Raw genomic sequence first — 20,284 nt, 5'->3', positions numbered from 1 at the left:
GATATATCCAGCACAGCCCAAGCGCTCCTAGAAAAAGTGACCTAGATCAAGCAGCGGGTGGATGGAGGACTATTGCGGGGACCCCCTGCCACCTACTGACTTACAGCTGAACCCACATTCCCAGGAGCATCTGCCTGACTCTGGCGCTGCCGGAGGGGGCAGAGAGCTGGGGAAGGTGGGGGCGGGTAAAGGGGCAGTGGCGTTGTCCCTTTTGGGACCAAGCTCCTGCTATCACACTCCCTCACCCACCTCCCACCCACCCGTCAGGCACACAGAGAGGAGGATAGGTGAGGGGAGGAGGAGGCAGGGGTGACAGGGAGGAGGGCAGCTGTGGAACTCGGAGCTGGCTCGGTGGGTCTGAGCACACAGCTTGCTGCCTGTGTGAGTGTGAGGGGGAGCGCGAGGGAGCGCGAGCGAGGGAGGGAGAGGGAAGCAGGCTGCGAGAGGAGAGAAGAGGAGAGGAGAGGAGAGGGGAGCGAGCGCTCCAGCTAGCATGAGGACGGCTTCTCTTCCGTGCTCAGTTAATCTGGCTGTCAGTTGGTGTTAACGCTGCAGTTTAAGTGCTCAGATTCCAAGGGAAGCACAAACCTCCCAGAAGGAAGCAAGGAAGGAAGGAAGGAAGGAAGGAAGCAAGGAAGCAAGCAAGGAAGGAACTGCAGGAGGAAAAGAACAGGCAGAACAGAGAGAGGAATAAAGGGAAGGGGGGAAACACCAAATCTATGATTGGACCTGGGCTTCTTTTTCGCCAATGCAAAAAGGAATATGCAGCACATTTTTGCCTTCTTCTGCACCGGTTTCCTAGGCGCGGTAGTAGGTGCCAATTTCCCCAACAATATCCAGATCGGTGAGTGAGAGGGGCAGCCTGGGGAGGGACTCTCTGGGTCTGGCCAGGTTTTTGCGGGGGGGGCGATCTGTGGCTCCCACCCCCACCACAGGCTGTGCGTGGCTATTGAAAGCGGTGGTGCGGTGATGGGAGAAAGACTTGGGCCACAGCATGGGGAGGGGGCTTCTCTTGGTCGGACGAGGAGCAGAGGGGAAGTGTACACACACATACAAACACAGGTCCACACACCACTCACACTTTAGGCGTGAGCATGTGAAATGGAGGAAGCAGTGCTTTGGAGGAATAGAAATAATCAGGCTGTAGCAAGGAAAGAAATGGTGGGTGTTTAAGGAGTTAACTCCATTGCTTGGTCGTTGGTGCCGGATTTCATTTACTTACATAAATACATGTGGGGTGTGTATTTATGTGTATGATTATGTATTAAATATGCACATGTATATTTAACAGAGTGGCAGTGATTTCTCAGCTGGGGGATGTCTCTCTAAAGAGACCCTCTAAAATAAGGAGTGAAGGAGTAAAGGGTGCTGGGTTTATTGCAGCCACCAAAATAATGCCTAAAGGCCCTCACTCCAAGTCCAGGGGGCTCTCTTCCTGCTCCGGACCCTTCTAGCTGTCTGCTCCCTGCTGTCTGCCATGCTGAGCTGGTGGTCCCCACTCCTGGGATCTGGAACTTCCTAGCCTGTACCCTCAACTGCCCCCTCCTCTTAGATTTTCCATACACAGACATTGTCTGCCTCTTACACACACAAACACACACATTTACACATGCCCCTCTCCCTCTCGTCTTAGCTCTGCCCAGCCCTGGGCTCCATCCTCTCAACTTGGAGCCAGGTTTCAACATGCTGCATGCCTTTTTGTTCCCCATTTCCCCTTCCCCATTGTCATGCTTCTAAAAGGACCCGCACTCTCCCTGTATTTATGGGGAAGCCAACAGACATTGCTCCTCCTAATAATAATGGGGAGAAAGCAAAACAAACAGGAACAATTACATCAAGAACAACGTGTGTCCACAAGGGCTTGGGGATTCCGTATGACCTGCATCTCAGGGCTGTCTGTGACCCGGAATCAAGCAAGCTGCTTGGCTTGGAGGCATCTTGGTTGGTTTGGGTCTGTTTTCTCTCCCCTGATAGGGACCTGGCTACACTAGGGAAAGTTCCCATCACTGGTCGTTTGCGTTCTTTGCGCGAGTGTGTCTGTGGGGGGATGGGGTGCAGGTGGCATTCTGTCAGGCACGCATGTGCTGCAGCACCGGTCACTTTTGGCCTCCTCCGAGGGCTGGCTCTGAGGGCGGCTGCAATAGCCCTAAAGTCACTTGCTTTGTTTCCTGACACCTGTTAAGCTACAGCCTGAAGTGTGTCTGTGTGTGTGTGTGTGTGTGTCAGTGCCTTACACGCAAAACAAAACTTCCTGCCTCCAGGGAAGCACTTCCCTGGAAGCCCAGCCTGTAGCTGCCTGCTTACCCACCCCACCCCACCCCCTCTCTTCCATTCATTGCAGGGGTGGAGGCAGGGGCTGGGATATTTTTGGGGTGTGGTCACCTGGGTGGGGGCAGGGGAAGCAAAAGAATCCAAAAGGAGTTTTTTGTTTTTACTCTTTAAAATGGAGGCGTATGTGCATGTGTAAATCACTTGCTCTTCTGTGTAGCATTGCTTATGTCAGTACTTAGTATTATGTTACGTTGGCGCTTTGCTGATTGGAAATGCTCGTCTTGAGATACGTGGACTGCTATCTCCAAGTGTATTTGTGTACAGTGCCGTGGGGATAAACGCATGGAGGTAACCATGATACGTCTGCTCATGCGTCTCTGCAGAGTTTTCATTATATTTAGCTCCAGCTTGCTTGTTCAATGGAGATAACCAATGTTTTGTTTTCAAATAATGGATTGAAACATTAAATTGTTGGACAAATGCTAAAAATATCACTGCCAGCAGGTAGTACTTGATTCTCCTTGTATGATCTCTGAGATTGGCTCTGAAAAACAAACACGTACCCATTTTTTAAGAAACTAGAAGTGCTTGATATTGGGACTATGATTCCTGTGGGATCTGAGATAAACTTCCATGTAAACATTCATTATAGTGCAGCCTCTGCAAATAGCTGATTTTAACTCACAGGAATGTATTTTCATTCATTTACATGTCCACAGCAAACACAAAAGTAAGCCAAGACCTCTAGTTTCTTGGAAGTGGAGCCCCAACAGACACTTTTGTTGTTCTTTTTTCTAGAATAGAATGTTCATATCTTCTTGACATTCTAAGCCCCCGGGTCTTTGAAGCCCAACATTCTACCATGCAAATGCGCACCATGGGAGTCCCTTACATAACAAGCCCTTCCTAGGTAGCTGGGACCATGAGTGTGAAAGAAGTAGCAAAACACTATTTGCATAAAATCAGGAGTTTTCAGAGGAATGAATCATAAACCTTAGATGTGATAGGGTAGTTAAATTGTGCGCAGTTCCTAGCAGGTCAAAGGCCAGAAGTGTCAAGGCCAATGGTTACAGTGCTAGAGAAGTCCCCAGGGCCCCAGAGCTGGATTTCACCATGTCACATATTAGCACTTTTTCTTTAAGGCTCTGTGGTAAGAAATGGGGTCAATACTGGAAAAATCAGACAGCGAGGGTCTATGTGCATGCAAGAGTCCAGGCTACTTACATGGTTTACACAAGGGAGGAGAAAGAGAAATGGCACAGGTCTCCTGTTTTCTCTGACCTGAGCTGAGTGGAGGGGTGAACAATCAAGTGTTTGGGTAGAGTGAGTGGTGTGTTAGAGGCCCTTGTCCCATGAAAGCTCATCAACAGAGGTTTAAGGCTCAGCATCCAGTTACATCTATTTGTACTCTCATCCCCACCACTGAAGGCCACGACTAGTGAGTTTGACATGGGGAGAAGTAAAGGGTCCTTCTGGGGAGGATCGATGAAGAACTAAACCTGTCTCTAGCCCAGATATCATGTTGCATTTTCTTTCCTCATAGGGGGATTATTTCCAAACCAGCAGTCACAGGAACATGCCGCTTTTAGATTTGCTTTGTCGCAACTCACAGAGCCCCCAAAGCTCCTCCCCCAGATTGATATTGTGAACATCAGCGACAGCTTTGAGATGACCTATAGATGTAAGTAATTGCTTCTATTTCTGAGATTTCTGGCTGCGATCGACCAATGAGAGGAGGGCCTGTGGGTAGGTGATGGTGTTACAAAAAAATGACTTGAGTTGTGTCATTTGTCTTCATAGGAGAAAGCCTTCCAAGAAAAATGCCCAGAGCCTTTTGAGTGATTCCATCAGTTGGCATTTTAGACCCTGCAATGCTTCATAGAACAGGGTTGCTCGTTCACTGTCAGCTAACTTGCCAGCCAGCACGGTGGGTGCTGGTGTGACGGTGTGCCCTCTGCCTTGCCGAGGTTTTCTGGTTCAGCTGAAAGAGTTCGCACTTAGGAAACTTCTGAGAGACATAGAATCAAAGATTCTGACTTGGAGAAGATGGTTTACAATGCTTAAGCCTTTTCCTGTCCACAAGTTAAAAGAAAATGTCCCCGTAGCTTCATAAGAAAGGGGATGTGAGAAGTTGTATATCTGGTTTCCCATTTTGGAAAATGATGGATAATTATTTAAAAATCAATGCCTTGATTATTTCCAAATGCTTTGAAGGGACTGATTGCTTAAGACACATTTTGTAGGGCAAACTCTGACCCTCATGCAGAACAGAGGTGATCTCAAGAAGAAGAAGGGAGAGAGAAAGTACTGACATCTGGGTTGAATGCATTGTCAGACGTGGGCAACAAACACCATTCTGAGTTTTTCTGATGACTAGGACTGAAAAGGAAATTGTGTGGTCGCATGATTGCCATTTCATGACAGCATAAAAATTGATCAGTGATGACATATTCCCTCCAGGGATTAAGCTCATGTGGGATATTATGGCATGGAAGTGTGAGCTGAATGGGCAAGAACAATTTAAGATTCAAAACTAGATTAAATTGGCACCATAGGTTTGGTGTCCCACTGTGGATTTGGTGACTTTGGCTAAGCTGTGGGTGTTAGAAGTCACAGATCATATTTTCTTCATCTCTTTCCCTTATTTCCTCATGGTGGGCTCTCAATGATTTGAACAGAACAGGCTTTGAAGGCTCAAAATGAGAATTCAGAATCCTCCCTATCCCTATGACCATTTATAAGATAATGTAGGCACAAATTCCAAAAATCATAATTATACCAGACTCCATTTATTGAGGACTTACTGTGTGTCAGGAACTATAAGTATTTTTATAAACAATTATAGTAACAGTCATTGCTGTTTATTGAGCATCTACTATGGCCTATGCATAATGCACTAATTGCTTTTCACGTGTTAGCTCATTTAATCCTCACAGGAGCCGTTAGAGCACTGTTCGCTTTTAGAGATGAGGCAACTAAGGCTGCAACAGGTTATGTAACATGCCCAAGGTCACCCAGGAAGTAAATGGTGGTCTTGTTCCTTACTAATCCATGGTAACCTGATCAATTTTATTGAGATTACCAAAGAAGCAAAAGGGAGTTTTCCAGGTCTTCTAAGGCAGTGGCCTGATAAAGCACCTAAGAGGAAAACCTTACAGTGATTCAAATTGCAGCGTTGATTTTGCACAGGGGTGACCCACTGAATAAATGAAATAGCAGTTCTCCACTTAGTAATGCTGAGACTGAAAAATTTAGCTACTGTGTTACTCACTACCCAGACGGGAAGAGCTGAAGTTTAATTGTTCACTTGTAGTTCTGTGAAACCATCTCCTTGGAAAGCTAGACTAATCTTCAGTATTTGGTTATCAGCCAACCTCCCATTCCTTTTGATAGGGTTTAGAGGAAGGTATTTGGGTAGGTGTGGGTGTGAGGATCTAAAAACCACCTGGGATTATACATAATCTTTTGCTTTAATATGAATATGCTAATTTATTTCCTGGGGAGAGGCTCCATAGCTGTTGTCACACTCTCAAAAGGGCCCATTACTCAAGAAGGATTATTTGTTTAGGGAGTCAAGGAGACTAAATAGCTGGCACTCGCACTGCTGAGAACTGCCTACAGCAGAGCTTGTTGGAAAGAGATGTTAACTCCTATCCTAGTGTTAAGATGTTGACTGACAGGACAAGATAATAAAAGACAAAAATAGGAAGAAATGGTCTGGGGCAAAAGGTGGTGCTCTATACTGTTATCTTAACAACCTAGGACTTGATCTCTAATAGAGTTCTTGGCCATTTATTGGGGAGACTGAAATAGGATACAGGTAATATTATCCACTGCAGTTAGTGAACCTGGAATGAATAGATCTGGGTTCTTGAACTTGATTCCTGGCATAGACCAGTGTATAGGTGCCTGTGAATTTGCTTACCCTTTAAATGTTTTTTTTTTTTTTCAATCTGTGAACTACAAGGGAAATTGGAAAAACAGAAACGATAAAAGGCCCTTACTCTCAAACAGCTTACAGTCCAGTAGGGGACACTGCTGAAGGGATCGCCTGAGAAGCAATAACATTGTCTTGTGCTTAGGCCTTTAGTTTCTTCTCTTTAGCTCCAAGATCAGAGCGGGCACTGGGCAATTTGGGTGGTAACAGTGGCATTGTAATTTCCAAGCTGCCTGCAAGATTCTCTATAAACTTCCACATGTGGCCAGGAACCTTCTGGGGCTATGTTCCTGTTGTCCATTGGTCTGTGAAAACTGTACATCTGTCCTAATTTGAATTCACTAAAAAATGTCAAAGGGAGGATGGAGGTTTAAGGGAAGATGTATTAATTAATCTTTTATTAAAAAAAAAACAAAAACAAGTAACAAATCTTATTCAGACTTAATACCAGGTGCATTTTGAAATCTGGACTAGTAGTTAACTTTAACTGCCCCAGTCTTACCTCCAGAAAATAACCAACTCTTTCTATTTTCATAATTTTTGCCATCATTTGATGTTTTCTTGTGCATTTTGCTATTCATTATCCCTCCACCAGAGGGTGGAGAAAGGAAGGGAGAAGTGTAACAGGAGCTACTTCTACTGAATGTGTTAGCAACAGGGGATTAAAAAGAAAGAATGGGTCACAGGGTAGCGGATGCAGAAGACATGGAAGTGGAAGACTGCTAATTCCACTTGCCAAGATGAGAGTTTTGCATTTTCTCTGTGTTCAGACTCTCTTGCCTCCCTTGCCTGACATCATTAAGGGAGAAAGTCATTGAATCAGCAAACCCCATACCTTGGGGTCTCCTCCGAGCACCTTCCCAAGTCTACAGGGGCAGGTGCTGGGGAGCCTGTCCCCAGAGATGGTAGCTACTGATCATTCATCTTATCTTGGTGCCTTTATGGTAAGTATAAATAAAGGCACAGATGGACTACTAATTGGGCTTTCTATTAGCAGTCTGAGGAGCATTGATGCAATTTAATTCCTACCATTTCATTCATTTATCCATCCATTCATTCAGCAAATACATACTAAATGCCTCCTTCACGCCAAGTGTTAGGAATATAATGGCCAAGAAAGACACAGACTCTTTCCTTTGAGGGGTGGGGGGGTTACATCTTAGCCTACAGGTCCTCAAACTTTAGTGCATATAATATTCACCAAGGGAGCTTGTTTAAAGCAAAATTCAGGAGCGAACTCTAGCCTTTCTGAATCAGAATATTCAAGAACAGGCCCTAAGGGAATTCTGCAGTATTTAGTATGAGAATCAAACTTTGAGAAAGAAACTTTTTAATCTAAAGAGTCTTCTATTCCCTGAGCAAGCATTTCTGAGCCTTTAACCAAGCCCAAGCATGGTGTTAAGCATTAGAAATGCAGACAAAAGGGAGACATGCTCTCTGCTCCGGAGAACCTTATTCCTTGTAAGGCTGACTGTCCTGTAAACAGAAAATTAAAATGTAATGCTGTATGCGCTACAGCCGTGATTTGCAGGGAGTGAGGCTGGCCTCTCAGAGGGTGGTGGTTCGGCTGAGCTTCAGTGGCAAGCAGCAGCTTTCCAGGAGGAGCAGGGGAGGCGCTGGGGCGCAGGAGGTGAGTGTGTCCGGGCCGGGGGAACACTTCGCCTGTTCCCCCTGCTCTGACCTCCTGGGGCCAGCACTTGGTGCAGGACCCTCACTTGCCATTTTTTGATTACCACAGAGGGAGTTACCCAATGGTCATTCACAGGCCAGTTTCTGTACAGTCTTTGAGAATCATGAAATTTCATGCCAAAATTGGAATATCTTAGCTCTCTTTGAAATTTCAAAAGATCTGGCAACACAAGAGCCCGGGTCTCTGTAGCCCCCGTTGGCTAAGATGGAGCAGGGAGTATCTCATCTAGATGACTTCCTTCCCAGCCAGCCCTCTTCTCTCATACTCTTTACCTGCCTGGCTCCAGAAAGTATTGATTTCTTAAGCCCCAGTTGAGTTGTCCTGCAATGTTACCTCTGTTGTGTGTTTATAGGTCATGTCTACCATCAGAATATAAATTGCTGTCCAAAAAGACCATGTAAATCCACTGTCTGGTGTTGCTGAGAACACGTATCACGAGGCTATTCCCCCAACACAAAGGAACAGCTGTCTCGGAGAGTGTGGGAATCACAGGCATAAAGAGGCTGAGAGCCTAAGGGGCGGTCAGGTGAGGGGCAGCGTGCCTAACGCAGCGGCTCCCCTTCTGCTGTGGACCTGTTAGGGAACCCAAGGGCATCCAACAAGACTTTAGCACTGACAACAGACAAATGCTGTCGTTGTTTTTGTGCCTGAGCTCCCTCATCATTTCAGAGTTGTAAACTAACAGCCCACAGACTTGTTTTGTTTGACCTGCACAGTGTTTTTCAAAATGTCGCATAAAAATCTAGATTTCTGGCCTTTCTGAAGAAAATGGAGGATGTCAGGCAATCCTGGACCCACATTCCTGCTCAGCTTCTATTGCCTGGAGCTGAGACGCACTGCCCGCTTTGAGCGTAAGGCACAGACTCGAGTTTACCGAAGTCCTTGCCACTCCCTATTGCATTTAATGTGGCCAGTGTAAAAGGGTGACTTGCCCAGGCCCATCAGCCGGCCAATGTGCTTACACCTCATGCATATCCTTCAGCATCTATCATTCCATTCTAACAGTATCGATTCTTCACTCTGTAATGAATAGTTAAGGACACAAAAGATGTGTAAAATCCCTGCTGTCAAAAAAACTAGTTTGTATATAACAATAAAAAGCATGGAGGGCTGGTATTTTGAAGGCCTGTTGTGCTCCAGGTGTTTCACATATGTCGTCTTATTTAAGTTTTACAACAAAATTCAATGACTATTGACCCCATTTCAAAGATGATGCTCCTGAGACTGAGACTGTCTCCTCCTTATTATGCAATGAGTGAGAGCCTAAGCTAGTGCTGGAAGCCAGCTTTGGGGCCCCCTGACCTCAATGAGCTTTTACCCTTTCAAGATAGATGACTACGTGGACACACACACAGAAGTGAAATGGCAGGGAAAGAGCCCCACACAGACATGCCACAGCAAATTGTGATTCAGGATTAAGACACAGGCTTCAGGGCAGAAGCTCCACGGCTGTGGATAAGGAAGACTTCTCGGGGGAGGTGGGACTAGAGCACTGAGGGTGGAGCAGATTTTGGTAGTAAAGTGAGAGGAAGGTGTTTTGAGTGGGTAAAATCACAGTATTTCCTCTTCCCTCTCCTTAACCACTACAGCGTATGTTTGCTTTGAGAAGGTGGAGAGTTCAATTTGTCTCCTGCAATTACACTAAATTCTCAGATGTCTGCATTTCTTTGGTTGATATTAGAATCTGATTGTGGCTCCTCCATTTTTACCTGCGCCCTTACCTTGAGACATATAGGCTTCAACATGTGTCCGTGGCTGACTCTTGGTTCTTATTATAATATTGATAATTGTAAGCATTTTGTGTGCAGAAACCTGTGTGTGAACATTGCGTCCTCTAACTAGTTGGAAGACTTCTGCTGAGATGGGAGAGATTACTGTTCTCCTCTCAGATGCTCAAGATAAAGCACAGGACCTTCGGGAAACCGTTAAGATTCATGCACTTGTTCATTCACTCAAAGCACTTTTCTTATGGCCCTCTCTGGAGCATATGCACCATCACTGCCCTTCCCGCACCTTCTCAGACAGCATTCATTGATTACAGAATCCCTTCCCACTGACTCTCGACATGGCTTTAAATTCCCTCTCACCATAGTATTCCACGCAGCGACTGCAAATTGCCAATTGGTCCGACTTGAAGCAAGAGATAAAATCAATTTGCCTTTATAAGGCATTACACTAGGAATTGTGGAGAATAAAATGTATTAGGCATTGATTCTCCCCTTAAGGGGCTCAGGTTCTTATAGAGAAAATAGGGACACACACACACACACACACACACACACACACACACATACACCCCACCCCCACCAGGGGAAGGAAGAAAAACCCAGATGGAGGAATCAGGCCAGGTTTCATAAAATAAGAACATATGAGTTGAATTTAGAAAGGCAGGTAGGATGCAGACTGGAAAACAGAATACACACACACAGACACACATAGATACACAGACACATAGACACACACACCCTAGTTTCATGTGGTGAAAAGTATTCTGGATAGGGATTTAAAGGCATGGGTTCAAATGCTGGACTCTCTTCTTAAAATCACTCATGCGGGACATTAGATAAGCACCTTCCCCCTGCTACCCAATGCTTATTTGTAAAATGAAACTCTCATGATCTCTCAGAATCCTTCTAGGGCTGTGTTATGGTGAGGGTGCATCGAAAACTCCAGGGATAAACAATTAAGAGAAGACAATCTTGTACCAGCTTTTGGTTAAAGGGAGGATCACTAAACAGACTGAAAGTTTAAGGAAAGCTCTGAACCCCTACCCCCCACCCAGTGGCAAATTTTGTGAATGCAGGGGCTTTAACCCCACCCTGGGCCTCGGGTGCACTCGTTCAGTATTCACCAAATGCTTCCTGAGCGCTCATTATTGTGAACAACGACAGAAAACAGTCCTGTGCTCCTGGAGCTTACTGGCTATTGAGGGATGTCATTAGTGAAATAATTACGCAAATGACTGTATCATTATAGGTTGTGATAAAGAGGTGAAAGGGCCACGATTCAATGGAAGCGTGTTACAAAGGAACTAGCCCTGGGCAGAGGAATGAGTAGGTGTTTGAGCTGAGAGCTGAAGGCTTTTGGTGATGTGAGTTTGGGAACCGAGAAGTATTCTAGAAGCTTCCTGGGCAGAGGCCTAGTGGTGGGGAAAATGCACGAGGGGCATGTGGCGCTGGAAAGGGTGGCCAGGGCCAGGCCTGGTGAGCCCTCTGAGGCATTTTGATCTTTAGACCAAGAGCTGTGACAAACCCACTGAAGGGTTTTAAGCAGAGAAGTGCATGTTCGCTTTCTGTTTCCTCACCAGGAATCAGATGACTCAGAGCACTCTGACCCTGTCACGTGCCCCGGAGACTTTTTGTTAATGGAGCCATGGCCTTTGCTCCTTTACGCCTGTTGTGAGTTTGGGATGGAGTCTGGCGGACGGGCAGAGGGATGGGGATAGATGCTGGAGCGATGGGGAAGCTGACGACTGGGTGTCGGGGTTTCGGGGTGACCTGTTGTACGCGGCTCTGTGGCATGCTCGGGCGTGCTCACGGAGGTTGGAGTGCACGGAGGTTGGAGCTCCTGAGACTGGAGGCTGATCCAGCACCGGGCCTGGACATCTGGTGAGCGTGCATTTGGAGGCAGGGCACCACCGAGAGCCCCCAATCAACAGAGAAGGCCACACTACACTGTATCTTGGCCTCCAGTCAAACCAGACAACTCATGAGTCCTAAAATTCCCCTGGCTGTGCCCTCCACTTTGATCTCCCAACTGTTCTCCCATAGTCCCCTGTTGAAATTCTGTCCTTCTGGGCAGTCCTAGCCCTTACGCTACTTCTCCATTATGCCCTCCTTCCTTTCCCGTGTTCACGCACTCCTCTGCCACCTTGGCCCTTTGTACCTTCCCCCTAATAGCTGCTCCACTTAGTCCTGGATTTTTGTTACCTGGACCCTGCTCTCGTTCTCCCAGCTGGACTGAGCAACTTGGGGGCAATGGCCTCAGTTTCTTTAGTGTCTTATCCCAGCCTCCACCACAGAACAGTGTGCAGAGGTGCGAGCTGAAAGAATAAGTAAATGAATGAGAGAATGAATGCAAAGCTGTATACTGTGTGACACCGGCGTCAGTGGCGAGACTAAGCCTGAAGCATTGATGTTTATGGGACAGGGGCCCGCTACCGTGTGGTTCGAGAGTGGTGGCAGGCCACATTGTAAATTCCAGGGGAAGGCTGCTATGACCGTGTTGCTGAAGGGTGCTGGGGTGACAACTAGTTGTAAGTCAAATCGAGAGCTCATTCCAGCTCCTTCTGGATTATTGTTAGTAAAGGTCCTAAATAAGCAATAAGGCTCCAGTTCTTAACTAAAGGGTTTCTGGTTCAAGGCCTGGCTGGGCCATTGCTGACCTGCGTGGCTTGTGCCAGTCATTTCTCCTTTTCAGAAACTGTATTTCTTTCATATGAAAGTAATATTACAACAGCGATTCATGGTTATTATGAGAAGGAGGAAGTGATAGTTAATTTCAAATCCACTTTCCACTCGATACAACACCATGAGGTACGGTAGGTTCTCTTAGTCTCCCGTTTTCACGGGTGGGGACACGGAGCTCTCGGGGGAGAGGGGGTGGTGGTGCATGCCCCTGGTCCCTTCACTAGATGTCTGCAGGCTGGGAGGGCTTTCTTCATTCCACTGAGGCCTGTGTCTGCCTGCTCCCTTGGGGGCCCTGTCGTTTCCCTCCTGTGGCAGCAGCCCTCCATCTCCTCTGGTGTCACTACTCACTGCTTTTGTCACACAGCTCTCTGCACTGTCAAGAGGCCTAGCTGCTCTGCACCAGCTGCAGTCAAGGTGTGCAGGACACTGAGGCTACTGGAAATCTCTTTCCACTCCGACTGCTCTTATAACTTTGGTGTGTCACAGCTTGCTGTCCAGAGAGTGTGGGGAAGCCCAAGGTCGTGGGAGGCCCAGGTCTCAGAGGACATAGGTGGAGTGGGGGTTAATGAGGCAGTTGGAGGCTAATGAAATTGACACCCAAGGGTTAAGCCTGTCTCTACATATTCATTATGTAGAATCACTAGGATGGAAATAAACTTTCTGAGGATAATTTTTATTTTGTGTATAAAAGCGATACGGGTATGATAGAAAGCCACGGAGACACAGACATCAAACAATAAAATTTGTGTAATTTATCTTTATACTAAGGATAAACTTCCCATCTTTTTTCTGAGTATATCAATTTAGAAATTAAGAATAAATTTATATTACTGTCTTAAAAGATGATTTTTTACTCAGTATAACATGTTACTTTAAATATTACATATTTGTTTTAATGGCTTTCTAAAAGCCTAACGTACATGTGTACCCTAATTTATTTAATCTGTCTCCTTTTATTGAATATTTAGTTTACTTCCAAAATTCTTCTTAAAAACAATTCTATGATGATCATCCCAATAAAACTTAACTATTTGTATCTATTATTCTGGCTTACTGGGTTATAAGAGCATTATAACCCAGTAAGACAATTTCCAATGAGGCTAAATAGAATAATTAGCATATACAGAAAATGAAATAATTTGTTCAATGTCAGCTTTGATGTTGGCTTGCTGTATGACCTTGAGAAATCTTTGTGTCCAGTTGAGAGTCTAGATGAATAATATGGGTGATAATATCAGATTCTTAGAGGTATTAAAACAGGCGAATGCCATTACTAATATGAAAGAGCTTTGAAAAATCAGAAGTGCTAGGCAAATGCAGGGTAATATGATTAACTAGGCTTCTTATCTATTAACATGAATGCACCATAAGTACAATGTGACTAATTAATCTTTAGTGTTTTCCTATGAGGGTGGTCATTATCTATGAATGAATCAATTTTGTTGACGGGGAAAATTGTAATCTTAAGGAGGCTTAGTTTACTAAATCTGAAAGCATTCCTGTTCATCTGTGATTCATTCCACAGGACTGGACTAAATATGTGGGCTCGACAATGTCTTTGGCTTAAGAAATCATTGCTTATAGGGACAAGGGGCCATGAGCAGTCAGGACTCATGGTGGCAAGTGATGCAAAACCAGCCCACTGGGTAGTTTTTACTTCAGGTGCGGCTGGATTCAGGTGCTTGAATGATATCAAGACTGAGATACACCCTCTGGATTTTTAGGCTGAGCTTTTCTCTGACTGGGTTTTACTCTCAGGCATATACATGTCACAGGTCAGATCTCACATGTCAGATTCCAGCACAGCCAGCCTTCACTTGCCCATCTCAAAGTCCCATCAGTTCCACTAAAGTCCTGGGCCTGATGTCATGGAATAAAACTCAGGACACATGCTCATTCCTGAACATGATACAATGACCAGGAAAATGTTATCTTTTGGTTGTGGTAGGCCTAGTCACATGACCATTCTTAGAGCTTGAAGCGGTGAGAGGACCAAATGGGTTGTTGACCACCATCAGCCTGCCAGAACTAGAGCTACATGGCATGGGTGAAGAGCAGTTCTCCCAAGGAAATCAGGATGCTATTACCAAAAAAAAGGAGAGTGAATGTTAAGTAGGTTTAAAAGAATACATATGTCCTCCCATGGCACATCGCTTCAGAAGGAAAAATTTAGAGAGGCTGGAGCTAGACTGAGGGTTGACACTCTAGCAGCATGCGTGGGATTCTGGTAGTAGGGGAAGATCAGAGGTCAGTGCAAGCAAAAGTTTTGAAATCCAGGTCTCCTGATGAGTTAGTCAACGCTGGGAAGGGCGTTTGATCATCTCCTCCCAGCCAGGAGCAAACCTGTGTTCCTGGAACACTTTAGGGAGTGCTGTCCACCCACATGGGGTGGCTGGGGGGTTGTCCCTTCAGGCCGCTCTTCGACAGAACGTTGGGGCTATTCACACCAAAACACTGGTTATTCTCAGGAACCGATACTCTCTCCCTGTGACCAAGGTATTTCCTGCTCTACCCAGACACTCAAGCTATTGTGCACAGACTCTTAAACAGTCCCAGTGGGAATCTTGGCTTTAAATCTACAAATCCTACACCACCAGATGGTAGGTTCTTCTAATTGGTCCCATCCCTTCTAGTTGTTGGGGTTTTTTTTGTTTTGTTTTGTTTTGTTTTTTGGCAGGAATGACACCTTCCCTGTGCCTGAAATGGGGGGCAGAAGGGGACAAGAGAGCCAGTATCAAATGAAGGAGGCTTTAAGCTCTGTTAAAAAGGCAGAGAACTTAAGTTAGTTCCTACCCAAGGAAGACAGGGTGGGATGGTTTTTCACACTAAGTCATGGGACACAGTGGATTGAAATTCAAGAACTAATACTGATGAGATATGGAATTGTAATGACTAGAAAGTGGTTTATCTAGAAAGGTCAAATGATCTAGGGAGGACATTCATTTATTCAATGATTGATATTTATGGAGTATTGTGGTAGTTTCTTATTTAATTATTTATCTCTTCCCCAAACTTCTTGAGAAGATCATACGTCTCCCTGCTCCATTTACTGTTAAGTTTGATCATATGACTTGCTTTGGCAAGTGGATTATTATTAGACATGTTTCAAGCAGAGACCATGACAAAAACATGCCCCAGAAGGGCCTGCTGGTCGAAGAAGAAAGAGACACACAAAAAGCACAGGTACCACAGTCAACTCCCAAACTACAGTCTGAAAAAGAGATGTCCCAGCTGACATGTAGACCTGTGAATATGATAGTAAGGACTCATTGTTATATACCACTGAATTTGGACATGGTTTGTTATCAGATATATCTGACCATTACAATCAACTCTTGTATGGTCCACACTTTGCCTAGCACTGAGGAAACACTGAGGCAGGATAGATATGGCCCTGATCTCCATGGAGCATATATTCTATAGGGAAATAGGCAGAAAATATGTTTACACATAAGAAAAATAGGGATTATTACTAGGGTCATAAAAAATGTGATGTGGTGATGAACCACTATGATAGAGAGAATACTAACTTTAAGTGGTCAAGGAAGGCCTCTCTTATAGGTGACTTTTGAGCTCAAACACAAAATTTGGGAAGGAGGCAGGCAGGAATATAATCTCCATATGGGTAAGTTAGACTGAGAACCTTGATCTAGGCCCGGGAGAAAAAGGGGCTCTAAAAAAATGGCCCTTGCAAATCGGTTCACTCAGTTTTCCCAGGGCAGATACTGGCTCCTGTCCACCACGTTGTTTGTGTAAAGTCAAGGGTTGACAATGACGCAGTTGCTGGCAAGGTGAGACAGACACAGGAAGTGGAAGCCACGGAGCATAGCAGAGGCAGAGGGTAAGGTTTCCTAGGGCACACCTTATGGAGAGGCGATGGAATTGACTATCCCTCCTGTCTTGGCTCCTGAGTAGTCCAGAGTTGTTGCTGCTGCTTCTAAGGACAGCAGAAGATGTGCGTGTGTGTGTGTGTGTGTTGGTGGCAGTGTGTGTCTGTACATTTAATCATTTTTTCACAAATGAGGAAATGAACTAGATGGTTTCTGGATCCCCTTCCAAGTCTGTGACTCTGAGATTTAAATTATGTGTGAAGGAAATGTTAAATCGAAGAACTTCATTGCTCTGTGCCAAACTCCATTTGTTAATTGAGGTGGTTAATTAGGGCAGAGTCTCTCTAGAGCAAGCAGGAGAAGCGCCAGCCATCCCTGACCTATCTGGTAAAGTTTATGACGGTGTCACAGCTACGAGGAAGAGCACACAGCACCTGAGGCAAGGCCCCTGCTTCTTCCATGCTCCAGACACTGAAAAGCAGGAGTGCTGGGACGTGGGGAACTCAGGAGTGGCCACGTGGAGTCTAGGATCCAGGTACTTACTTACTCACCTTGGGAAAATTACGTAAGCTGCACTTACTACCTTTTCTTCCTTACTCCAAGATCATTCTGAATACCTTAAATCATGGTTTCTATTTTGACTATTCTAATGAACCAATTTCTTTAGATTTACAATGGATTGCTCATCAGCAAATTCAGCTGTGTTATGTTTTTGTTTCTTGTAGCTTAAGGCCTGTAAGAATCTTCGCACCTCTCCCTAAGAGCCCTTAGGTTTGTGATGCTATGTTCTCCCCACCGTCACCTTTGGGGCCCTCTGTGACCCGCTTCCGCCCTCCCTTTTCTCCCCAATATCTACCCTTTCCCCACGGTGCTGTCCTCTATATTTTGGTCTCAACACATCAAAAATAGAACTTTGCATCTTTCCTGCCAATTCTGCTGTTCTTCCCTCACTTTATCTCTGTTGAATCACTCAGGCTCAGTAAATCAGTGTCTGGTTTGACTACTCAAATTCTGTCGACCTCTCCACCAATACATGTAATGTGTTGATTTTACCACCACAATAACTCTTAAATCTGTCCAATTTTTTCTTCTTTTTTCACAGAAAGCTTTAGCTTTCTGACTTGTCTCTCCAAGCTATAATCTACTTGCCACACAGTGAGTAGATCAATTTGTTGATCATGAAACTTCTCTGTCTTTAAAAAATTGTTCGGGCTTCCCCATTTTGCTTTACATGCAAACTCAGGCCAGAATAAGAGTCTTTCAATAATGAGGTCTCATTCTGCCTCCCTGTTGAGACTACCTAACACTGTACATGCTATGTTCCAGCTGAAGTAGGATACCCAGTGTTGCTACAAACATGCCTCTCAGCCTCTCAGTGCTTTGCTTTTGTTCGTGTTCTGCTTCCACTGGGCATTGTCCTCAACACCACCTGCTAACACTTCATCCATCTATTCAGTCAGCTAGCATTTACTGACCACCCACTCTTTATTAGACCCCAGGGATGCAGCAATAAGGTCCCTGCCTTCTTTGTGGGGGTGGGGGCGGGTTATATTGCTAGTGAACAATAAATAAATAGAACGGTTTCAAATAGTTGTTAAATGCTACAAATATAGCCAAACAAGAGTCATGGAACAGAGTAGGCTAGAAAATTGTTTCAAATGGATGGTCAAGGTAGGCTTCTCTGCAGAGGTGATATTTCAGTTGAACCGTGTTATAACCAATGGAATGTTCTGCAATCATGGGAGACATTCCATATCTGTGCCATCTTATATGGTGGCCACGGACAGGACAGCGTGTGCTTATTGAGGATTTGAAATGTGGCTAGTAGGGCTAAGGAACAAACTGTTTATTGTTATTCAATTTTAATTAATTTAAATTTAAATAGTGACATGCGGCTAATGGTTACCATATTAGACAGCATAACTCTGGACTTGAGAACTTTTCAAACAGAAAGAATAGTAATGTAAAAGCTTTTAAATGAGAGTGAGCTTGTGTAATTAGAGAACACAGAGAAGGCCAGCGGGGCTAATGCATACTGAACAAAGAATCAGGCAGGGTATTTTGTAGGTCTCAATAAGGAATTGTAATTAACCTCAAATACAGTAAAAATTACTAATGGGTTTGAGTTTAGGAGTGGGTAATTTGATTTACATTTTTAAAGACTGCTATAATTTCTCTCTGGAGAAAAGGAAAGTGATCAATTGACATGAAAACAGTGTGTATCAGTCAGTTATTGCTGCCTAACAAATAGCATCAAAATCTCAGTGTTTACACAAAACTTTGTTTTTCTTTTCATAATCATAATCTGCAGATTGACTACTGTTCACCTGTTCTAGGCCTGATAGGCTGCACCCGGCAACGGCAGTTAGGTCTGCCCCATGCGTCGTTGTTTTGCAAGTGAGAGGAAAGGGACAACAGCTACAAAACACCTATGATACTCACAGAGGATCACAGAAACACAAGAGGTTAAGCCTTGTCATGCAAGTATACATAAAGCCTCTTTTTGGTCATGTGTTCTAATACTTCACTGGCTGAAGCAGAGCATGATAAATCTAACACTCATGGGGCAAGGAAATATACTCTGCCTTCCAAGAGGGATTACAAAGTCACATGGCAAAGGGCATAAACTTGTACTTTGGTATCAGTAGCCCACACCACAGAGCACCACAGAGGGCACTCAGGGAAACCAGCTAGGAGGCTCCTGCAATGGTCTACATGAGAGAGGATGGTGGCTTGGACGAAGGTGGTAGCAGAGAAGAAACGAGAGGTATACTTGCAATATATTTTCAAGGTAGCAATAATAAGACTTAGTAAGAGATTGAATGTAGGGTGTTGACACAAGAAATCAGACCTACTTTCTAATGTGTGTCACAGATAATACCACTGTTCTATGAAACTGTTTCTTATTTCTTCAATTATAACTAGTCTTTCTTTATTTTACTAGCTCCCTTTTTTATACTGCTTTTATTGGCCTTCTTTACTTTCTACCTTTTGTAGGTCAGAAAAAGTCCTATCCACTATCAAAAACCTGAAATCTTTGAGGGTGGGCAACAAGATTATTTGTAATTGCAACCCAAATGCTTATGTTCAATAAATATTTCCAAGGTAGCATCCTGGTTAACAGCGAAGACTTTAGGGACACTTTCCTCATTTTGAATCCTGTGTAATCTTTACAAGTGATTGAACCCCCAAAAGCTTTGGTTTCTTATTTTGTGAAGGGGCAGGAATCACACATCCCTCTGAGTTGTTGAAGGAGGTAACCTCAGAAAGTGCTGAGAGGGGCATAGCATAGGGCCTGGCAGGGCAAGTGCCCAACCAACGGGAGCGATTGTTTGTTCATCTTAATTGTTTGTGATGATGAGCTTCTTTGGAAATGCCCTCCAGAGTCTTCATCAGAAAATCTAACATTCTTGTTGAAATGAGGGACATGGTGGGGGAAAAAAATGCTCTGGCTGGGATTTTGTAATTTAGTTCGAAAATATCTAGATCTAAAGCTTCTTTGATCTGAAATGACAGCGACAACAAATCCCCCCAATACAGCCACTTAGCTACCTGTTTCCTTTCACCGTCTGCTAAGATGATTTCTTTTAGTTCTCCAGGTCTTACCTCGTGTCAGATGCCTTAAAATAATAAAATAAAATATAATTTAAATATTGTCCTGTACCTATCTGGGAATGAGAAGACAAAATGCTTTAAATGTATAGCTAGTTGCTGCTGGAGTGAAATATAGGGCAATGTTGACTAAAATCTTTGAGGAATGAACAGTTCTGGGAAAGTGAATTTTAGGATGAAACAGAGGATGAATAAGAACGGGCTTCTTTTAAATATGTGCAATTGAAACAGTTTCTGAAATGTACTCTTCTGCTATCCTGCCTCAGTAAGACGGCTGTGTTGATCCTAGTTTAATGTTGCCTTGATCACAAGTATCCGACAGGCCCAGGGGGCTTTGTAAACATAGATTGTTCAGGATTACAAATGAAAATGAGTGATATAGAGGGAAAAAAAAAAGAGGTCACGAAAGAGATGGAGAGTTAACATGGTGATTTTGAAGATTCTGATGGAGGTTCTGAGAAGCTCTGGAAGGTACATTTGAAAAAGTGGATGGGTTTCAGACCAGGGAAGGCTGTGAAGGCCAAGAAAAGGTATC

The 20,284-nt window shown here is 44.5% G+C and overlaps 1 protein-coding gene across 2 annotated transcripts in view; it reads left to right on the top strand.

Moving 5' to 3' along the window:
- The first annotated feature begins 471 nt into the window (after positions 1-471).
- Positions 472-20,284, top strand: part of GRIA1 (glutamate ionotropic receptor AMPA type subunit 1) — a 277,064-nt gene continuing 257,251 nt past the window's right edge. For both annotated transcript variants that reach the window (XM_054568140.1, XM_054568142.1), the window contains exons 1-2: positions 472-844; positions 3,815-3,952. In XM_054568140.1, the coding sequence (XP_054424115.1) occupies positions 763-844; positions 3,815-3,952 (220 nt within the window). In that variant the 5' untranslated portion in view covers positions 472-762. The remainder of the gene's footprint in view (positions 845-3,814; positions 3,953-20,284) is intronic.

The sequence above is a fragment of the Pteronotus mesoamericanus genome, unplaced genomic scaffold (assembly GCF_021234165.1).
Source record: "Pteronotus mesoamericanus isolate MK-2021 breed Mesoamerican mustached bat unplaced genomic scaffold, CSHL_Meso_final contig_2, whole genome shotgun sequence".
NCBI lineage: Eukaryota > Metazoa > Chordata > Mammalia > Chiroptera > Mormoopidae > Pteronotus > Pteronotus mesoamericanus.
Note: the sequence above shows the minus strand (reverse complement) of the source record. Positions and strands in the feature narration are given on the sequence as shown.